General features: G+C 36.7%; 1 protein-coding gene across 1 annotated transcript in view; it reads right to left on the bottom strand.

The window, feature by feature from the left end:
* DNAH14 (dynein axonemal heavy chain 14) overlaps positions 1 to 18696 on the bottom strand; it is a 440851-nt gene that overhangs the window by 178508 nt on the left and 243647 nt on the right. Inside the window, exons 36-38 of the mRNA XM_055583763.1 lie at positions 17923 to 18091; positions 9291 to 9380; positions 3021 to 3155 (exon numbers count right to left, since the gene is read on the bottom strand). Coding sequence (XP_055439738.1) covers positions 3021 to 3155; positions 9291 to 9380; positions 17923 to 18091 — 394 coding nt within the window. The remainder of the gene's footprint in view (positions 1 to 3020; positions 3156 to 9290; positions 9381 to 17922; positions 18092 to 18696) is intronic.

Genomic DNA, 18696 nt, shown 5'->3' with positions numbered 1-18696 from the left:
TTTCCTATGATGAAGAGGGAAAAGAAGTGAAGATAAGGAAATAAACTGAACTGAACTAAAATAGAGAAAAGGTCCTGAACAGATCAATTAGGAAAAGTTTTGAATCTAGGAGGAATATCAAAACAATTCTATTACCTAAGATCTTGTCATTAGTCTAAATATTTTTATTATATTTTAAGACCCTCATATATAAAATGGAGAAGGAAATGGCAACCCACTCCAGTATTCTTGCCTAGAGAATCCTGTGGACAGAGGAGCCTGGTGGGCTGCTGGCCATGGGGTTGCACAGAGTTGGACACAACTGAAGCGACTTAGTATGCATGCATGCACTGGAGAAGGAAATGGCAACCCACACCAGTATTTTTGCCTGGAGAATCCCAGGGACAGAGGAGCTTGGTCGGCTGCCATCTATGGGGTCGCACGGAGTCGGACACGACTGAAGCGACTTTGCAGCAGCAGCATATATAAAATAATAAACATGAAAGAATCATTAAATAAATTAAATTATAGTATAGTCATACACAGTGCTTCCCTGGTGGCTCAGATAGTGAAGAATCCACTTGCAATGCAGGAGAGGCTCAGGTTTGGAAACCTATGACAAAACTAGTGCATGCATGTGTGCTAAGTCGCTTTAGTCGTGTCCAACTCTTTGCGACCCTGTGGACTGTAGCCCTCCAGACTCCTTTGTCCGTGGAGTTCTCCAGACAAGAATACCAGATTGGGTTGCCATGCCTCTCTCCAGCAGACCTTCCCAACCCAGGGATTGAACCCACATCTCTTAAATCTCCTGCATTGACGGGTAGGTTCTTTACCACTAGCACCAACTGGGAAGTCTTATGACAAACCTAGACAGCATATTAAAAACCAAAGACATCAGTTTGCCAACAAAGGCGCATATAGTTAAAGCTATTGTTTTTCCAGCAGTCATGTACGGATGTGAGAGTTGGACCATAAAGAAGGTTGAGTGCCGAAAAACTGATGCTTTCAAAGTGTAGTGTTGCAGAAGACTCTTGTGAGTCCATTAGACTGCAAGGAGATCAAACCAGTCATTCCAAAAGGAAACTGATCCTGAATTTTCATTGGAAGGACTGATGCTGAAGCTCCAAAACTTTGGCCACCTAATGGGAACAGTCAACTCACTGGAAAAGACCCTGGTGATGGAAAAGAATGAAAGCAAAAGAAGAGAGTGGCAGAGGATGAGATGGCTATATAGCATCACCGACTCAATGGACATGAGTTTGAGCAAACTCCAGAAGACAGTGAAGGACAGGAAAGCTTGCCGTGCTGCAGTCCATGGGGTTGCAAGAAGTCAAGCACAACTTAGTGACTGAACAACAAAAAAACAACAAATAGTCATATGTGGGCTTCCCAGTGGCACTAGTGGTAAAGAACCAGCCTGCCAATGCAGGAGATATAAGAGATGTGCACTTGAATCCTGGGTTAGGAAGATCCCCTGGAGGAGGGTATGGCAACCCACTCCAGTATTCTTGCCTGGAAAATGACATGGACAGAGGAGCCTGGCGGCTTACGGTCCATAGAGTCACAAAAGAGTTGGACATGACTGAAGTGACTTAGCAGACATGCACACACATAGTCATATATTCAGAATATACTTATCGGAATGATGTTGCAAGAAGTTTTTAATGATGGGGTTAATTCTCAGCATATAACATTAGGTGAAAAAGCCAACATTAGAAAATTTGAAATCCTTTATACATAGTACTATCTCAATTATCTATAAATATATTTAGTTTAAAAAATAATGAAAAGAAATATAACAAAGTATTTGCAGTTGTTATAAATTTCTCACAATGGTACATATTTCTTTTGCAATATAAAAAATATTTTTAATAAAACAAATTTCTGTCCACTGAGTTGTAAGGACTGAATGAGATAATTCAAGTAAAGGTGTTTTCACTAGTATTTGGTCCATATTTAGTACTGCATAAATATTATTTATTTTTATTATTGATGTGATAATTTACCTATTACTAATTATAATAATTGCTTGAGAATTAACAGTTATTGATAATGGATAAAGAATTATGAGCTGCCACATGAATGGTTTTGAAGCAGGATATTGCACACTAAAAGAATCCACGTAATTGAGAACCTGAGTTTCTTAGCCTTTTGGACTATATTACCAACAACGAATCTTTAAGTAAGATAATTAAAATGCATACTATTTATTAGAGTATAATTTTATATTGAATAAAAATATGTCTTGAAAAGGTAGGAGTTATTCTGGGTATCTAAGGACAATTCAATGTTAGTAAGTCTATCAAGATAAGTTATAAATTAACCAGATAAAATATTAAAAATACATGCTGAGAAATAATTTCATAAATTCTAGGAGTCAAAAACTGAAATGTAATGAGACTAAAAGGTGATTTCCAATGTGTGATAGAGAATACCCATTATAGACTGAGAGCAAAATCATATTAAATACAGACATAGCAACTGCATTTTAGATAATGTAAGGAACAAAGTATTACAGTTAACATTGTCTTGGAGAGTTAATCAATTCAATAAGATAAAAATATATAAATATTAGAAAAGAGAAAAAATTATAGTCATTTGAAGATATTTCAAAGCAACTAGAGGAATAACAAGTGAAACCAAAAGTTAGTAAAAGGAAATAAATCATAAAATCAGCTAGAAATAAATGAAATAGAAATGAAATGTGATACACCATATTAAACTGAAGAATGAAGATAATTCAACAGATTACCTAAACAAAAATTAAAACTGTTAGTCAATTAGGTAAAATGACTAAATACAACATATATATTTTATAATTTTATTTTACACTAGCATCTATCAGTTTGAGATTCAGATGAAAAAAATCTTGTTCACTACAATGATTCCTAACTACAAAATTCCTAGCAAGAAATTTGACAAGTAAAAAAACATACTTCTGTAAAGAGAACAAAAAGTGTTACCGAAGTAAAAAATTTTTACTGAAGTATAAAATAAGACCTAAACAAAAAGAGAAATATTTTATTTAGTAGAATATTTACCTGTGAAATAGAGTCCCTTTCTTCAATCAGTAAGAATTCTTCAATTGGTAATAGTGTTAATGCTTTTTCTAAAATTCTTCTGACTGTTGTTTTTCCTCCTCCTGTTGGACCCACTAACATCACACCAACACAAGCCTAAAACAGAATTGCAGATTTATGGCTTAATTCTAGTTTACTGATTATTCAACAAAGCTGAAACCTCAAAGTTCTTATTTACAAATACATCTCTGAATATATGCATGGACCATTCATTCAAATTATTTTTCAATCAGTTGTAATCTGGGTTCTGTTTTATTGACTAGGCAAATATTAAAATCACCATAAGTCTCCCAATTTTAAAATTAAAAGAATGATTTTCATTCTTGATATTTAATAGTTTATTTCACTTTCTAATTCTCATTTACTCCTGTGCCTTTCTCTGTGATTGACTTCTGTAGTAAGATTTATCTGGGCTTCCTGTTCTCTATTTTTTCTCTTTTGAGTTCTGATTGTCCTTTCCATGTTAATCTTCCCTAATTCATCCTTGTCTCTCTCTCCTCCACATTGTCCCTATCCAATTTCATCCATTTGAGTATCTTTAACTATCATCTGAATTCTAATGACTCCTTTTAAAAATGTACATTTTTCTCAGTCTTTGATTCTAAATGCCAGAGTGAAATTTCAGTGTGCTACTAAATACTTCCATCTGGATGTCACACATTGTTTTCAAAGTCAACATTATCTAATCTGTATCTTTTTCCCCCTACATTTGTTCTTTCTCTTATTTCCCTGCTGCTGCTGCTAAGTTGCTTCAGTAGTGTCTGACTCTGTGCGACCCCGTAGACGGCAGCCCACCAGGCTCCCCCGTCCCTGGGATTTTCCAGGCAAGAATACTGGAGTGGGTTGCCGTTTCCTTCTCCCTAATCTAGTCAATAAAACCACTAGGTACCAACTGTCTGGGCTTCCCTGGTAGCTCAGCTGGTAAAGAATCCTCCTGCAATGCAAAAGACCCGGGTTTGATCCCTGGGCTGGGAAGATCCCCTGGAGGAGGGCATGACAACCCACTCCAATATTCTTGCCTGGAGAATCCCCATGGACAGAGGAGCCTGGCGGGCTACAGTACATGAAGTTGCAAAGAGTCAGACATGACTAAGTGACTAAGTACAGCATAGCACCAACTGTCTAAAGTATAATACTTGCCTTTTTCATTCTCTAATCTCTTTGAAAACTTTTGCACGATATCATCTTTTCTTTATCCCAACCACAATAGCCTGCCTTACCTTGGTGTTGTGAACTGAATTTTCGTGTCCTCCTAACATTCAAATGTTGAAGCCCTAACACCCAGCGCAGTAGTATTGGAGGTGGGGGTCTTTGGTAAGTAAGCAAGTTTAGATGAGGTCATGAGGGTGGACCGCATGTTGGAATGGTGTCTTTATAAGAAAAGGAAGAGAAAGGAGGGTTTGCTCTCCTTCTACTATGTGGGGACAGTGTGAGAAGTGTCCTGCAGCTCACCATCTGCAGGTAGAAGGTTCTCACCAGAAATAAAACCTGCCAGCACTTTGATCTTGAATTTCCCAGTCTCCAGAACTGTGAGAAATAAGTCTGTTGTGTAAGCCACTCAATCTATTGTGTTTTGTTAGAGCAGTCCAAATGGACTGAGTGGGTCAGATGCTAAACATCAGAGTGGGCCCCTCACCATCTCCTTTGGACTATTGCAAGAACACTGAAGAAATAATTATTTTTAACAATGTCTCACACATATACATTAAAATTTAAATATGGATAAAGTTAAAACATCTTTTTACTTCCATTTCAACCCCTATACCTTCATGAAGGCTTTGTGATTCTCTGGTCTGATAGTCTCATTCTATAACTGGCAAGGTGAGAAAGATCCAAAAAGCCTTGCTTGTCAAATGGAAATTATATATTCAGGACTGCAGCTAGCCTGGTCCTGGGGCATCACAGCTTTATATGAAAGAATGGCAGCTATTTCTCTGGGAGCAATCTTATACCCCACTTAAACTCCTAAAGCAAAGCTGATGGCTCAGTTGACCCTTGATTCACAAAGATTTCCACAAACGCTTTGGTCTGGTTTACTGATGGTTCAACTAAGCTGAAACCTGAAGTCTCTTGATGTCTAGCCTCAGAGTCAGCTATGAAAAATCAAAAGAAGTCTTGTTTATTTTGCTCCCTGGGAAGAACTCCAATTCTTGGGCTTTTGTTGATGGCCTATTTGGTGTGCCATTTGGAAAACTACAGAATAGAAGATTAAAGATAATCCTATATGGGGCTTTGTACTGTGGAGACAAATGGTAGCTGCTGATCAAACTACCTAAGTCATTCAGGGCCCATGGTGAGGACCCATTCTGATGAGATTACCCAGAATTAGAATTAAGCTGCTGATCAATTTCTCTTCCCAGGCTGCCATGACAGCTTTCTGGATGCAACATCACACTGGATGTCGTAACATGTTCACCATCACAGATTGCACAAAATAAAGAACTGTGTGTTTCTGACGCTACCACTGAACTTCAGACTGGTGACTCCTACCAAAAGTTGACACAGTTGTCTCAGTGAGAGAAGCCACACTGCATAGGGCATGAATGATCCCCACTTACACCTGGCAGATCCTACATCAGATCTTTGATCCCTTCTATTGGGTCTACTGGTGGTGTTTCACTGATATTAACGCTATTCAAGCTATGGCCCTGCTATTTCAATCCGACTGACTAACTCTAGGCACACCATCACATCTGTTGAAAGTAATTTGTGTCATGTGTTTGAATATCTGGACCATGTGCAACGTGACAATGGTGTCAACCTTTTAATGCAAGAGTCACTCAAAAATGAGCTGATTGTCAAGGAATTCTATGGACCTTCTACACTTCCTACCATCCACAGGCATCTGGTATTATTGAGCACTGGAATAGCCTTTCAAAAACTGACTCAGAAAGATTTCTGACTCTATCTCCCTTACCTTCTTTTTGTCCAAACACTTTACCAAGAAAATTTGGTCACTGAATGTGAGTTTCCCCAGAAAGGAATTATTTCTTTTCATTTGCTTCCTGAGTAATTATCAGCATGAAACAGATAAGGGATTATATAGAACTATTTTATAAATTTGGAATTCAGTCCTGATAACCATTCCTGTACTTCTTATGTAGAAGCCAACCATTAACTTGCCTCCCTCCCTAAACCAATGCAAACTGCACCTCAGAGAAGATTATATGGCCTCTGAGTCTCAATTTTCCACAAACTTACATTTCTTTGCCTAAAAGGTAAAAGAGCGTCCTGTTCTGATCATTTTTTGAGGTCTTCATTGTTTTGTGAAGACTTTGGTGTACATATAAAAATTCAATAAAATGTGTAGGTTCTCCTGTTTATCTGTTTTTGTCAGTTTAATTTTCAGACCCAGTCAGCAACTCTAAGTGGTGCCAACAGATATAAAGACATGTTATAAGCCTATGATAATTAAGACTGTGCGGTGTTGTCACAAAGATAGAAATACAGGACAAATAATAGAGTATAGAAGAAATCAATCCTTTTATATATGAAAACTTACTATATGAGAAATCATATATCAGTAAAGAAGTCTTAGGAACACTGGTTATCCATTCAGGGAAAGGGCTTCCCTGGTGGCTCAGATGGTAAAAAATCTGCCTGTAATGTAGGAGACCCAGGTTCAATCCCTGGGTCGGGTTTGATCCCTAGCTTGGGAAGATCCCCTGGAGAAGGGAATGGCAACCCGCCCTAGTATTCTTGCCTGGAGAATTCCATGGACAGAGGAGCCTGGCAGGCTACAGTCCATGGGGTCACAAAGAGTCAGAATGAAACTCCTCTTTTCACTTTCTTACAGGGAAAACTAAATTCCTACCTGACATTTTAATGAAAAATAAACCACAGACAACCTAAAAGTGAGAAATGCAAGTATCTAAAAATTTCAGAAAAATTACTGACAAAACCTTGATGAGACAGGATAGAAAAGATTTCTAAAAATAGGACACAAAAACACAAGCCATAAAAAAAGATCAATAGAGATTACTGCATTAACGAAGTCTCCTGTACAACTGTATACCATGAATATTTCTAAATAGTGTGAAATGAAAATACCCGCTGCCATATCAACAAGCAAGAAATGTCATAGCCATCGGTGATTTCTGGCCTTCAAATGTGAATGATGGCTCCCAAAATTGTGATCCAGTGGATTCTGCGACTCCACCCATGCCCCACCCACCATGATGACTGCTGAGGAACTGGGGAAATGCAAGAAGCAGCCAGCCGCCACTGCTTAAGGTGAACAAGAAAACAGGATTGGCCCCAGATAGCTGAGGTTCCTATGAAATGAATGAGTTCAGGGAACCCAGAGGCCTGCATATTCCCATACACAGAATGCTAAGTCCCTTAACTTGATAGCTGATCTTTGATGTTCATGCTGCCTGCTCCCTTTGTTGCAAACTTGTATATAGCCTGACATCCCCTCCTGCCTCCTTGGACAGAAACGGTATGGACCTAACAGAAGCAGGAGATATTAAGAAGAGATGGCAAGAATACACAGAAGAACTATACGAAAAAGATCTTAGTGACCCAGATAACCATGATGGTGTTTAGGCAGACATAATGGAGTCCGAAGTCAAGTGGATCTTAGGAGGCATCACTATAAACAAAGCTAGTGAAGGTGATGGAATTCCAGCTGAGCTATTTCAAATCCTAAAAGACAATGCTGTCAAAATGCTGCACTCAATATGCCAGCAAATTTGGAAAACTCAGGAGTAGCCACAGGACTGGAAAAGGTCAGTTTTCACTCCAATCCCAAAGAAAGGCAATGCCAAAAAATGTTCAAACTATCACACAATTGCACTCATCTCACACACAAGCAAAGTAATGCTCAGAGTTCTTCAAGGTAGGCTTCAACAGTATGTGAACCAAGAACTTCCAGATGTTCAAGCTGGATTTAGAAAAGGCAGAGGAATGAGAAATCAAATTGCCAACATCCACTGGATCGTTGAAAAAGCAAGGGAGTTTCAGATATACATCTACTTCTGCTTCATTGACTATGCCAAAGCCTTTGACTATGTAGATCACAAGAAACTACAGAAAATTCTTCAAGAGATGGGAATACCAGACCACCGTACTTGCCTCCTGATAAACCTGTATGCAGGTCAAGAAGCAACAGTTAGAAGCAGACATGGACAACAGACTGGTTACAAATTGGAAAAGGAGTATGTCAAGGCTGTATATTGTCACCCTGCTTATTTAACTTTTATGCAGAGTACATCATGCCAAATGCCCAGCTGTATGAAGCACAAGCTGGAATCAAGACTGACAGGAGAAATATCAATAACCTCAGATATGCAGATGACACCACCCTTATGGCAGAAAATGAAGAGGAACTAAAGAGCCTCTTGATAGAACTGAAAGAGGAGAGTGAAAAAGCTGGCTTAAAACTCAACATTCAAGAAACTAAGAGCATAACATTCTATCCTATTCACTTCATAGCAAATGATGGGGAAACAATGGAAACAGTGACAGACTTTATTTTTCTGGGCTCCAAAATCACTGCAGATGGTGACTGCAGCCATGAAATTAAAAGAGGCTTACTCCTTGGAAGCAAAGTTATGACCAACCTAGACAACATATTAAAAAGCAGAGACATTACTTTGTCAACAAAGGTCCATCTAGTGAAGGCTATGGTTTTTCTAGTAGTCATGTATGGATGTGAGAGTTGGACTATAAAGAAAGCTGAGTGCAGAAGAATTGATGCTTTTGAACTGTGGTGTTGGAGAAGACTCTTGAGAGTCCCTTGGACTGCAAGGAGATCCACCAGTCCATCCTAAAGGAAATCAGTCCTGGGTGTTCATTGGAAGGACTGATGCTGAAGCTGAAACTCCAATATTATGGCCACCTGATGCGAAGAGCTGCCTCATTTGAAAAGACCCTGATGTTGGAAAAGACTGAAGACAGGCAGGAGAAAGGGACAACAGAGGATGAGATGGTTAGATGGCATCACCAACTCAATGGACATGAGTTTGGGTAAACTCCGGGAGTTGGCGATGGACAGGGAGGCCTGGCGTGCTGTGGTTCATGGGGTTGCAAAGAGTCGGACATGACCGAGCAACTGAACTGAACTGAAAGTGAGGGATCAAATAACAAAGTCTAGATAAACAGTTAATTAACAAACAACTTTACTTTGAAGAACATTATAGTAGATATTTTTTATCATAATTTTATTTTTCCTTGATCACACCTATTTAAACACAGAAGCAAATTGCTAACATGACATTCTACACTTACCTGAAGATGATTATAAAACTGTATGATCCTCTCTTTTTGAGCTGGCCACTGATGTAAGCCCAATTGTTGTGTTGCAATCTCTATTAGTTTCTTAAAGAAAAAAAAAATACATTAATTTAAATTTCATTGCAAATTAAGCTCTTAATATGTAATCCTACAAAACCTCTCTAGGTAGCAAATACAGCACTTTATGATGGTATTTCTTAATTTTTTAGTTCACAAACTCCAAAATAATGAAAACATTACTTCCCCTACCAAAGTAAAATACACAGAAAATTTTATGATCACGGACCCCCAGGTAGCAAATTCATAGATCCTCTCCCAATTTAAGTCATGCTTTATGATGCATTTAAGAACTAGCTGTTACCACAGTATAATTGTCTAATGATCCTACAGTGAAGAAAAGGTAAAAGATTCTATATCTTTGTGGAATTTTTTGAAAGGAGAACCATGATAAGTATTTTTATTTTTGCTTATTTGTTAATCTGTGTTTAACTCTAATCACCATTGAAGTTGAATTTCAATTTTGTAATGACTGTTTTACTGTTTCAATGTTAGGAATAGTCTAAGATAGCAAAATTTACAAGATGAAAAACTTGATGTGGTTATACATTAGATCATCCCAGGAAGTGGCTGCACCTTTGAAAGATATTTACTATTTCAACACAGGAATTATAGGGCAGCATGATTCCTCCTAAAGTGGGGTTTACTTCAATATTTATATAATTGGTAACTATGTCTACAGAAAAAGTATGATTTATCCTTTTTCTCACTAGCCTCTCCTACACCATTTCTCATTCCTTGCATTCCTACAATGGGAAGCAGCCAAAGAAAACACACACACTCGGCAAGACTGTACAAACAGAAGAAAAACAGACTCTATGAAAGGCTAACTGGAGGTAGGAAATTATTTTTGAAAAGCAACCTCTTCCAAACAAAGTTGATGAGACTGCCCACTTATGGCCTTCACTGCTTGCAGTTTCAGATGTAGAAACTAGGAATCTCTGCAGTTACTAATACAAACCTAGATACTGCCTGGATACAAGTGAAAAAGTCACACAAGTGTGGAATAAAGATAGCATGGGATGCACAGAAGATCAGAAGAACTGGGATAATAAAAGAAGACATATTCAGATATACTCGGGTCATCCCACCTGGTGAAGGTTTTGAAATAAAATCATAATCCTGACCTAAAATATTTATGGCTGTATAAGATGTTCATTGGAGTTAACTGGATGACAAAATATATGTAGTTCTTATAGCATGATATGGTTTTAGTAATTCTCAGGTTATTCTTTGGTTGTTCTGAGATAATGACCCCTACACACGTTGAATACTGCTAAAGACAGTAATGTGAATAAGCTGAATAGATTCCAACTTATTCCACATGCAATCAGATTCTTGCATCACAAATAAACAATAAACAGCACACCTACAGGGTATTTTTTAATAACATGCCTTCCTATGTGGGTGTGTTATATATGATTGATTGGTCATGGTGTAAGCCATCAAAAATATACCATTAAATAAGAGACTGAATTATTCCACACTTAATATTAAAATCATAACTTTAAATTATCTTTGTGCCATTTCTATGAGCCATATAGTACAATTTGGTAACATTTTATTAAACAGTTGAGAGCTTGCATATTTATCAATGTAAAAATTATACAAAGGAGGAAGTAGCTGAATAAATGAATATTCTCATATATAAAACTTTTCCGTAAGCTATAAATTAACTTGTAAAACTGATGAAAAGGTGAATAAATAATGAGGTTCAAAAGTAAAATCATTAATCTACATGCAGAAATGTTATTACAATGCCAATGTTATTTGTTTTAGCTGTGTCTTGAAAAATGTTAAAGGTAACACTGCTGCTGCTGCTAAGTCGCTTCAGTCTGGAAGGATTTAAAACTTGTAACTGTAGGAAGGAGAGTAGGAATTTACACATTCTCTCTAAGAAGAATAGAAAGATGTTTACATAAGACAGAGAAGGAACACTTGTCAACTGATATTTTCCTCCTTTTTTATAGCAAAATGAAAATCTTTAAAATGCAAATTAAATCTTCAAAATGCAGGCAAAACTTAGATGCAAATATCCACTGTCTTTCTCCTAGAAACCACCCAGCAAAAAGAAAAAAATCAAATTGCACTTTCATTAAAATAATGAAACAAATAAAATCTAAAAAATGTAAAACTAAGATAAGTGCTATGAAAAAAACTAAGCATGGTTTAGAGTGGACTGCGACTTGTTGGTCTGGAAAAGTCTAACTCATTTAATCATGTGGAACAAAGAATCTTACACTATATGTCTCCTTCAAAATTACATATTAAAAGGGCTTATTGAATACCAAAATTCATAACAAGAGAATTTATACTGAAATTAAGAATATCAAAGGCAAATGAAAAATTTAAAAGCTTCTGGAGAGAAAGAACAGATAGACTAAAAAGGAACACATACAGGTGACACTGATCATTTCAAGGGTGGAGCAAGAGAAAATGTAATAATATATTAAAGATATTAAATATTTTAATGTATTAAATGAAAAGAACTTTACACTTAGAATTATATAACCAGTCAAACTGTAATCTAAATATAAAGGCATATGAGAAATAGTTGCCAAAGTTTTGTCACACAAAACCTAATTGAAAAACACTGTTGGAAGAAGTACTAAAAAAAAAGGAATATATTGAAGTCTATAAGAGATATGAAGAGAAAGTTTTATAAAATACCTTGTTAGTTTACAGTATTCTAAACGCATGCACATGCCTGTGTGGGCAAACATATGTGTTTATAAAAACTAGGTCAAGTAAAAGGAAAAGGAAAAAAATTCCCATAATCACCAGTCCAGATTCGATGCAGGATATAGGAAGCTTGGGGCTGGTGCACTGGGATGACCCAGAGGGATGGTATGATGAGGGAGGTGGGAGGGGGGTTCAGGATGGGGAACATGTGTACACCCGTGGTGGATGCATGTTGATGTATGGCAAAACCAATACAATATTGTAAAGTAAAAAAAAAAATAATATAAAATAAAAAAATAATAGTCACCAAAAAAAATTAAAAAAACATTTATGATATGACATATATAAGAATGAGAGTATGGGGAAGACCAAAGAGTAAGCTAAAGTACTTGTTTTGAAAGGGAAAATATATAGATATTGAAAAAATTAATAAATAGGAACAAATAATGCTGGATGTCAGTCTTCAATTAAGAGAGGCACCATAGAGAATAAACACAAAATAAACACAGAAGAAAATTCAATCTATCCCACAGAGAGCAGGGCGAGAGAGAAAACAAGGAAGAAAAAGAAATTAAATACATATTATAACAGTAATGAATTTTAAGATAACAATCTATAATGAATATAAAAAGTTAAAATCAACACAGGACAGATAATCACAGACTGAATTACAAGAAAACAAAGTCCACTGATACATCTCCCATAAGACTTATAGTCCAAACAGAGAAACATAGAAAGTTTGAGAAATACAAGAATGGAAAAAGAGATTCTAAAAATATGAATACACATAAAAAAGTTGGATAGAAATCTTAATATCTGACTAAATAGGTCTTAAGGCAAGATACAGCATATGGTCCAGGAAAAGATAGAGTATAGTGATTAAAGAATAAACAAACATATGCAACTTTAGCGTCAAATTATATTAAGTAACAATTGACAGACATGCAAGACACATTGATAAATCAATAATTTCAGTTAAGATTTTGATATACCCCTTCCAGAAACTGATACATCAGTAAAAATAGATATCAAGCTCTGAAAAATATAATTAATAGGCTATGTATATAACTTTATATCCAATAAGCACAAAATACATATATGAAACCCTTACCAAAAAAAAGCCAATACAGGCATACCTCAAGAAACAAGAAAAAAGTCAAATAAATAACCTAACTCTACACCTAAAGCAACTAGAAAAGGAAGAAATGAAGAACCCCAGGGTTAGTAGAAGGAAAGAAATCTTAAAAATTAGGGCAGAAATAAATGCAAAAGAAACAAAAGAGACCATAGCAAAAATCGACAAAGCCAAAAGCTGGTTCTTTGAAAGGATAAATAAAATTGACAAACCATTAGCCAGACTCATCAAGAAACAAAGGGAGAAAAATCAAATCAATAAAATTAGAAATGAAAATGGAGAGATCGCAACAGACAACACAGAAATACAAAGGATCATAAGAGACTACCATCAGCAATTATATGCCAATAAAATGGACAATGTGGAAGAAATGGACAAATTCTTAGAAAAGTACAACTTTCCAAAACTGGGCCAGGAAGAAATAGAAAATCTTAACAGACCCATCACAAGCACCGAAATTGAAACTGTAATCAAAAATCTTCCAGCAAACAAAAGCCCAGGTCCATATGGCTTCACAGCTGAATTCTACCAAAAATTTAGAGAAGAGCTAACACCTATCCTACTCAAACTCTTCCAGAAAATTGCAGAGGAAGGTAAACTTCCAAACTCATTCTATGAGGCCATCATCACCCTAATACCAAAACCTGACAAAGATCCCACAAAAAAAGAAAACTACAGGCCAATATCACTGATGAACATAGATGCAAAAATTCTTAACAAAATTCTAGCAATCAGAATCCAACAACACATTAAAAAGATCATACACCATGACCAAGTGGGCTTTATCTCAGGGATGCAAGGATTCTTCAATATCTGCAAATCAATCAATGTAATACCCACATTAACAAATTGAAAAATAAAAACCATATGATTATCTCAATAGATGCAGAGAAAGCCTTTGACAAAATTCAACATCCATTTTTGATAAAAACTCTCCAGAAAGCAGGAATAGAAGGAACATACCTCAACATAATAAAAGCTATATATGACAAACCCACAGCAAACATTATCCTCAATGGTGAAAAATTGAAAGCATTTCCTCTAAAGTCAGGAACAAGACAAGGGTGCCCACTTTCACCATTACTATTCAACATAGTTTTGGAAGTTTTGGCCACAGCAATCAGAGCAGAAAAAGAAATAAAAGAAATCCAGATTGGAAAAGAAGAAGTAAAACTCTCACTATTTGCAGATGACATGATCCTCACATAGAAAACCCTAAAGACTCCACCAGAAAATTACTAGAACTAATCAATGATTATAGTAAAGTTGCAGGATATAAAATCAACACACAGAAATCTCTTGCATTCCTATACACTAATAATGAGAAAACAGAAAGAGAAATTAAGGAAACAATTCCATTCACCATTGCAACGGAAAGAATAAAATACTTAGGAATATATCTACCTAAAGAAACTAAAGACCTATATATAGAAAACTATAAAACACTGGTGAAAGAAATCAAAGAGGACACTAATAGATGGAGAAATATACCATGTTCATGGATTGGAAGAATCAATATAGTGAAAATGAGTATACTACCCAAAGCAATTTATAGATTCAATGCAATCTCTATCAAGCTACCAATGGCATTCTTCACAGAGCTAGAACAAACAATTTCACAATTTGTATGGAAATACAAAAAACCTCGAATAGCCAAAGCGATCTTGAGAAAGAAGAATGGAACTGGGGGAATCAACCTACCTGACTTCAGGCTCTACTACAAAGCCACAGTCATCAAGACAGTATGGTACTGGCACAAAGACAGAAATATAGATCAATGGAACAAAATAGAAAGCCCAGAGATAAATCCATGCACATATGGACACGTTATCTTTGACAAAGGAGGCAAGAATATACAATGGATTACAGACAATCTCTTTAACAAGTGGTGCTGGGAAAAGTGGTCAACCACTTGTAAAAGAATGAAACTAGAACACTTTCTAACACCATACACAAAAATAAACTCAAAATGGATTAAAGATCTAAACGTAAGGCCAGAAGCTATAAAACTCCTAGAGGAGAACATAGGCAAAACACTCTCCGACATACATCACAGCAGGATCCTCTATGACCCACCTCCCAGAATATTTGAAATAAAAGCAAAAATAAACAAATGGGACCTAATAAAACTTAAAAGCTTCTGCACAACAAAGGAAACTATAAGCAAGGTGAAAAGACAGCCTTCAGAATGGGAGAAAATAAGAGCAAATGAAGCAACTGACAAACAACTAATCTCAAAAATATACAAGCAACTCCTACAGCTCAATTCCAGAAAAATAAATGACCCAATCAAAAAATGGGCCAAAGAACTAAATAGACATTTCTCCAAAGAAGACATCCAGATGGCTAACAAACACATGAAAAGATGCTCAACATCACTCATTATCAGAGAAATGCAAATCAAAACCACTATGAGGTACCATTTCACGCCAGTCAGAATGGCTGCTATCCAAAAGTCTACAAGCAATAAATGCTGGAGAAGGTGTGGAGAAAAGGGAACCCTCTTACACTGTTGGTGGGAATGCAAACTAGTACAGCCACTATGGAGAACAGTGTGGAGATTCCTTAAAAAACTGGAAATAGAACTGCCTTATGACCCAGCAATCCCACTGCTGGGCATACACACTGAGAAAACCAGAAGGGAAAGAGACACGTGTACCCCAATGTTCATCGCAGCACTGTTTATAATAGCCAGGACATGAAAGCAACCTAGATGTCCATCAGCAGATGAATGGATAAGAAAGCAGTGGTACATATACACAATGGAGTATTACTCAGCCATTAAAAAGAATACATTTGAATCAGTTCTAATGAGGTGGATGAAACTGGAGCCTATTATTCAGAGTGAAGTAAGCCAGAAAGAAAAACACCAATACAGTATACTAACACATATATATATATATATGGAATTTAGAAAGATGGTAACAATAACCCTGTGTACGAGACAGCAAATGAGACACTTTTGTATAGAACAGTCCTATGGACTCTGTGGGAGATGGAGAGGGTGGGAAGATTTGGGAGAATGGCATTGAAACATGTATAATATCATGTATGAAATGAGTGTCCAGTCCAGGTTCGATGCATGATACTGGATGCTTGGGGCTGGTGCACTGGAACGACCCAGAGGGATGGTATGGGGAGGGAGGAGGGAGGAGGGTTCAGGATGGGGAACACATGTATACCTGTGGCGGATTCATTTCGATATTTGGCAAAACTAATACAATTTTGTAAAGTTTAAAAATAAAATAAAATTAAAAAAAAAAGCCATTATTAGGTGATATGGGAAATCTGAAAAAAGGTTATCTCAAAAGGGTACATATATGAATTACAGCATATAATCTCCAGTTAAAACTATAAAACCATTTGGGTCTGAATTTTGGGGAGCAGGGATGGCAAGAAGTTGCTTTGAGTATCTTTAAAAATTGTTTTTGCTCATTGATCACTTCCCATTCCCTGTTGCTTAATGCAACATGTCTACAGCTTTACATTTATTAACTTAGGTTGTTCATAATGTTCTCATCACTTCTAAATCTCTAACATCATTGTTTCTTTTTCAATTATTAATCATTGTTGCTTGAGGTGATTATATACATATAATCAAACTGATAACTTTGGTTTTGTTGTTTTTCCTATAGTTTTTATTCTGTATTTGGTTAATTTCTGCCTTTTCCTTCATTATTTTCATTGGTTTCATTTCAGAGAACTGTTTTATTGCTCTTTTTCCTAGTTTCTTACTTTAATGCTCAGTATGAGAAAGATAATCTGGTCTGACCAAATTGTGAAAGGCATTATGGCCAAGATAATTAATTTGACTGTTGTACTAGAGGCAAAATTGCTTCAACAGCCGCTTTGCTGATGTGATCAAACATATGTTCTAGGAAAGCAACTCTGGTGGCCATATGACAACATATTAGAATGGAGGGAGTAGCAGGAGGTTGTATCATAATAACAGAAGACACTGAGATTCTACCTAAACTAAGGCAATGACTGTATGGTTTTATATACATAAGAGAAAGTATAAAGGGCTCTGTGTGTTTAGTGTCTGAGCCACCATGGAAGCCCCATAAATGGCTTTGAAATTGTGTCATTTTAATGATCACAAAGTATTTACACATTAAAGTCTTTATTCATAATTCTGATATAATTTGATTCTCTAGTTGGAAGGAATGATGCTAAAGCTGAAACTCTGGTACTTTGGCCACCTCATGCGAAGAGTTGATTCATTGGAAGAACTCTGATGCTGGTAGGGATTGGGGGCAGGAGGAGAAGGGGACGACAGAGGACGAGATGGCTGGAGGCATCACTGACTCGATGGACGTGAGTCTGAGTGAACTCCGGGAGTTGGTGATGGACAGGGAGGCCTGGCGTGCTGCAATTCATGGGGTCACAAAGAGTCAGACACAACTGAGCAACTGAACCTTACTGAACTGAACTGAAGCACCTTTTGAAAGTAGGAAGAGCAGACATTATCATTCTCACTTGAAAGATGAGAAAATTGAGGAGTAAAATATGTGTTAACAGCCTTCCTTCCTTAAAGGTACACAATTTGTTCTTGTTTCCATTATGCCAAGATGTACTGAAAGTTCTTCATTCATGGGAAATATATATCTCCAAGTATTTTTATGTCCCAAGTTCTAACATGAATAGAGAATTTCAGGAATAACTAACATTTTAAATTCACATTATAGTTTCTTATCTTAACTGATATTCCACATATAAATGATTTGTAATGAATTTCAAAGGTCTTATTACCTCCAAGACATTCTGATTTACTTTCGAAACTGTTGCTCCACAAAAAATATCTCTCATAATCTTTTCAAAAAGTAGGACATCTTTAGGAAGAAATTTTGGTAAGCTAGCTTCTCTCATAGCTTCAATAATTATCAGAGTTTCCTCTGTTTCAGAAATGTCTCTGATGTTACTTTAATGGTAGAAGAAAGCAAAGAACAAGTTAGCAAGTTTGTTTTGTTGATGTTAAAGACCATTAATATTCTTTTTTAATGGTGGCTATCCCAATACCTTTTCCTCCTTTTCCCCACTTCCAAGCAGCTATGTGGTTTGGTCGAGGTTAAATCTGGTTCCCAGCTCCAGGGATGGGCCCTGACTGACTTAGAACTCAGGGTAATGCTGTTTCCCACCCAAAACAGAAATGTATTTAGGTTAACATCAAATGAAAAATAAAATGATTTATTAAAAATCCCTAGGATGACTAGAGAACTAGTCTTGCAGGCTATGTAGCTGGGAACAAAGTTGAGCTATAGAACTGGTCCTGTGAAGACATGGCTGCCACCATCAATGGCTGCCACCAGAGAGCAGTGCCTGTTGCATCTAGAGCCTGATGCTTGCACTACAGCGGCTTGCTGACTCTGCTAATTTCTGCTAAATGTCTGCAGCTATTGCCACTGCCGTCACCCTTGCCAGAGTGGACTCTGTGTATATCCTATTTCTTTTTCTTCTAGTTTCAGGTCCAGATTCTAGGGTAGCTATCTCTGATTTGCCAAGGTTGTATGTCTGAGAGAGTTTCAG

This window comes from Bubalus kerabau, chromosome 5 (assembly GCF_029407905.1).
Source record: "Bubalus kerabau isolate K-KA32 ecotype Philippines breed swamp buffalo chromosome 5, PCC_UOA_SB_1v2, whole genome shotgun sequence".
In the NCBI taxonomy this organism is placed as follows: Eukaryota; Metazoa; Chordata; class Mammalia; order Artiodactyla; family Bovidae; genus Bubalus; species Bubalus kerabau.
Note: the sequence above shows the minus strand (reverse complement) of the source record. Positions and strands in the feature narration are given on the sequence as shown.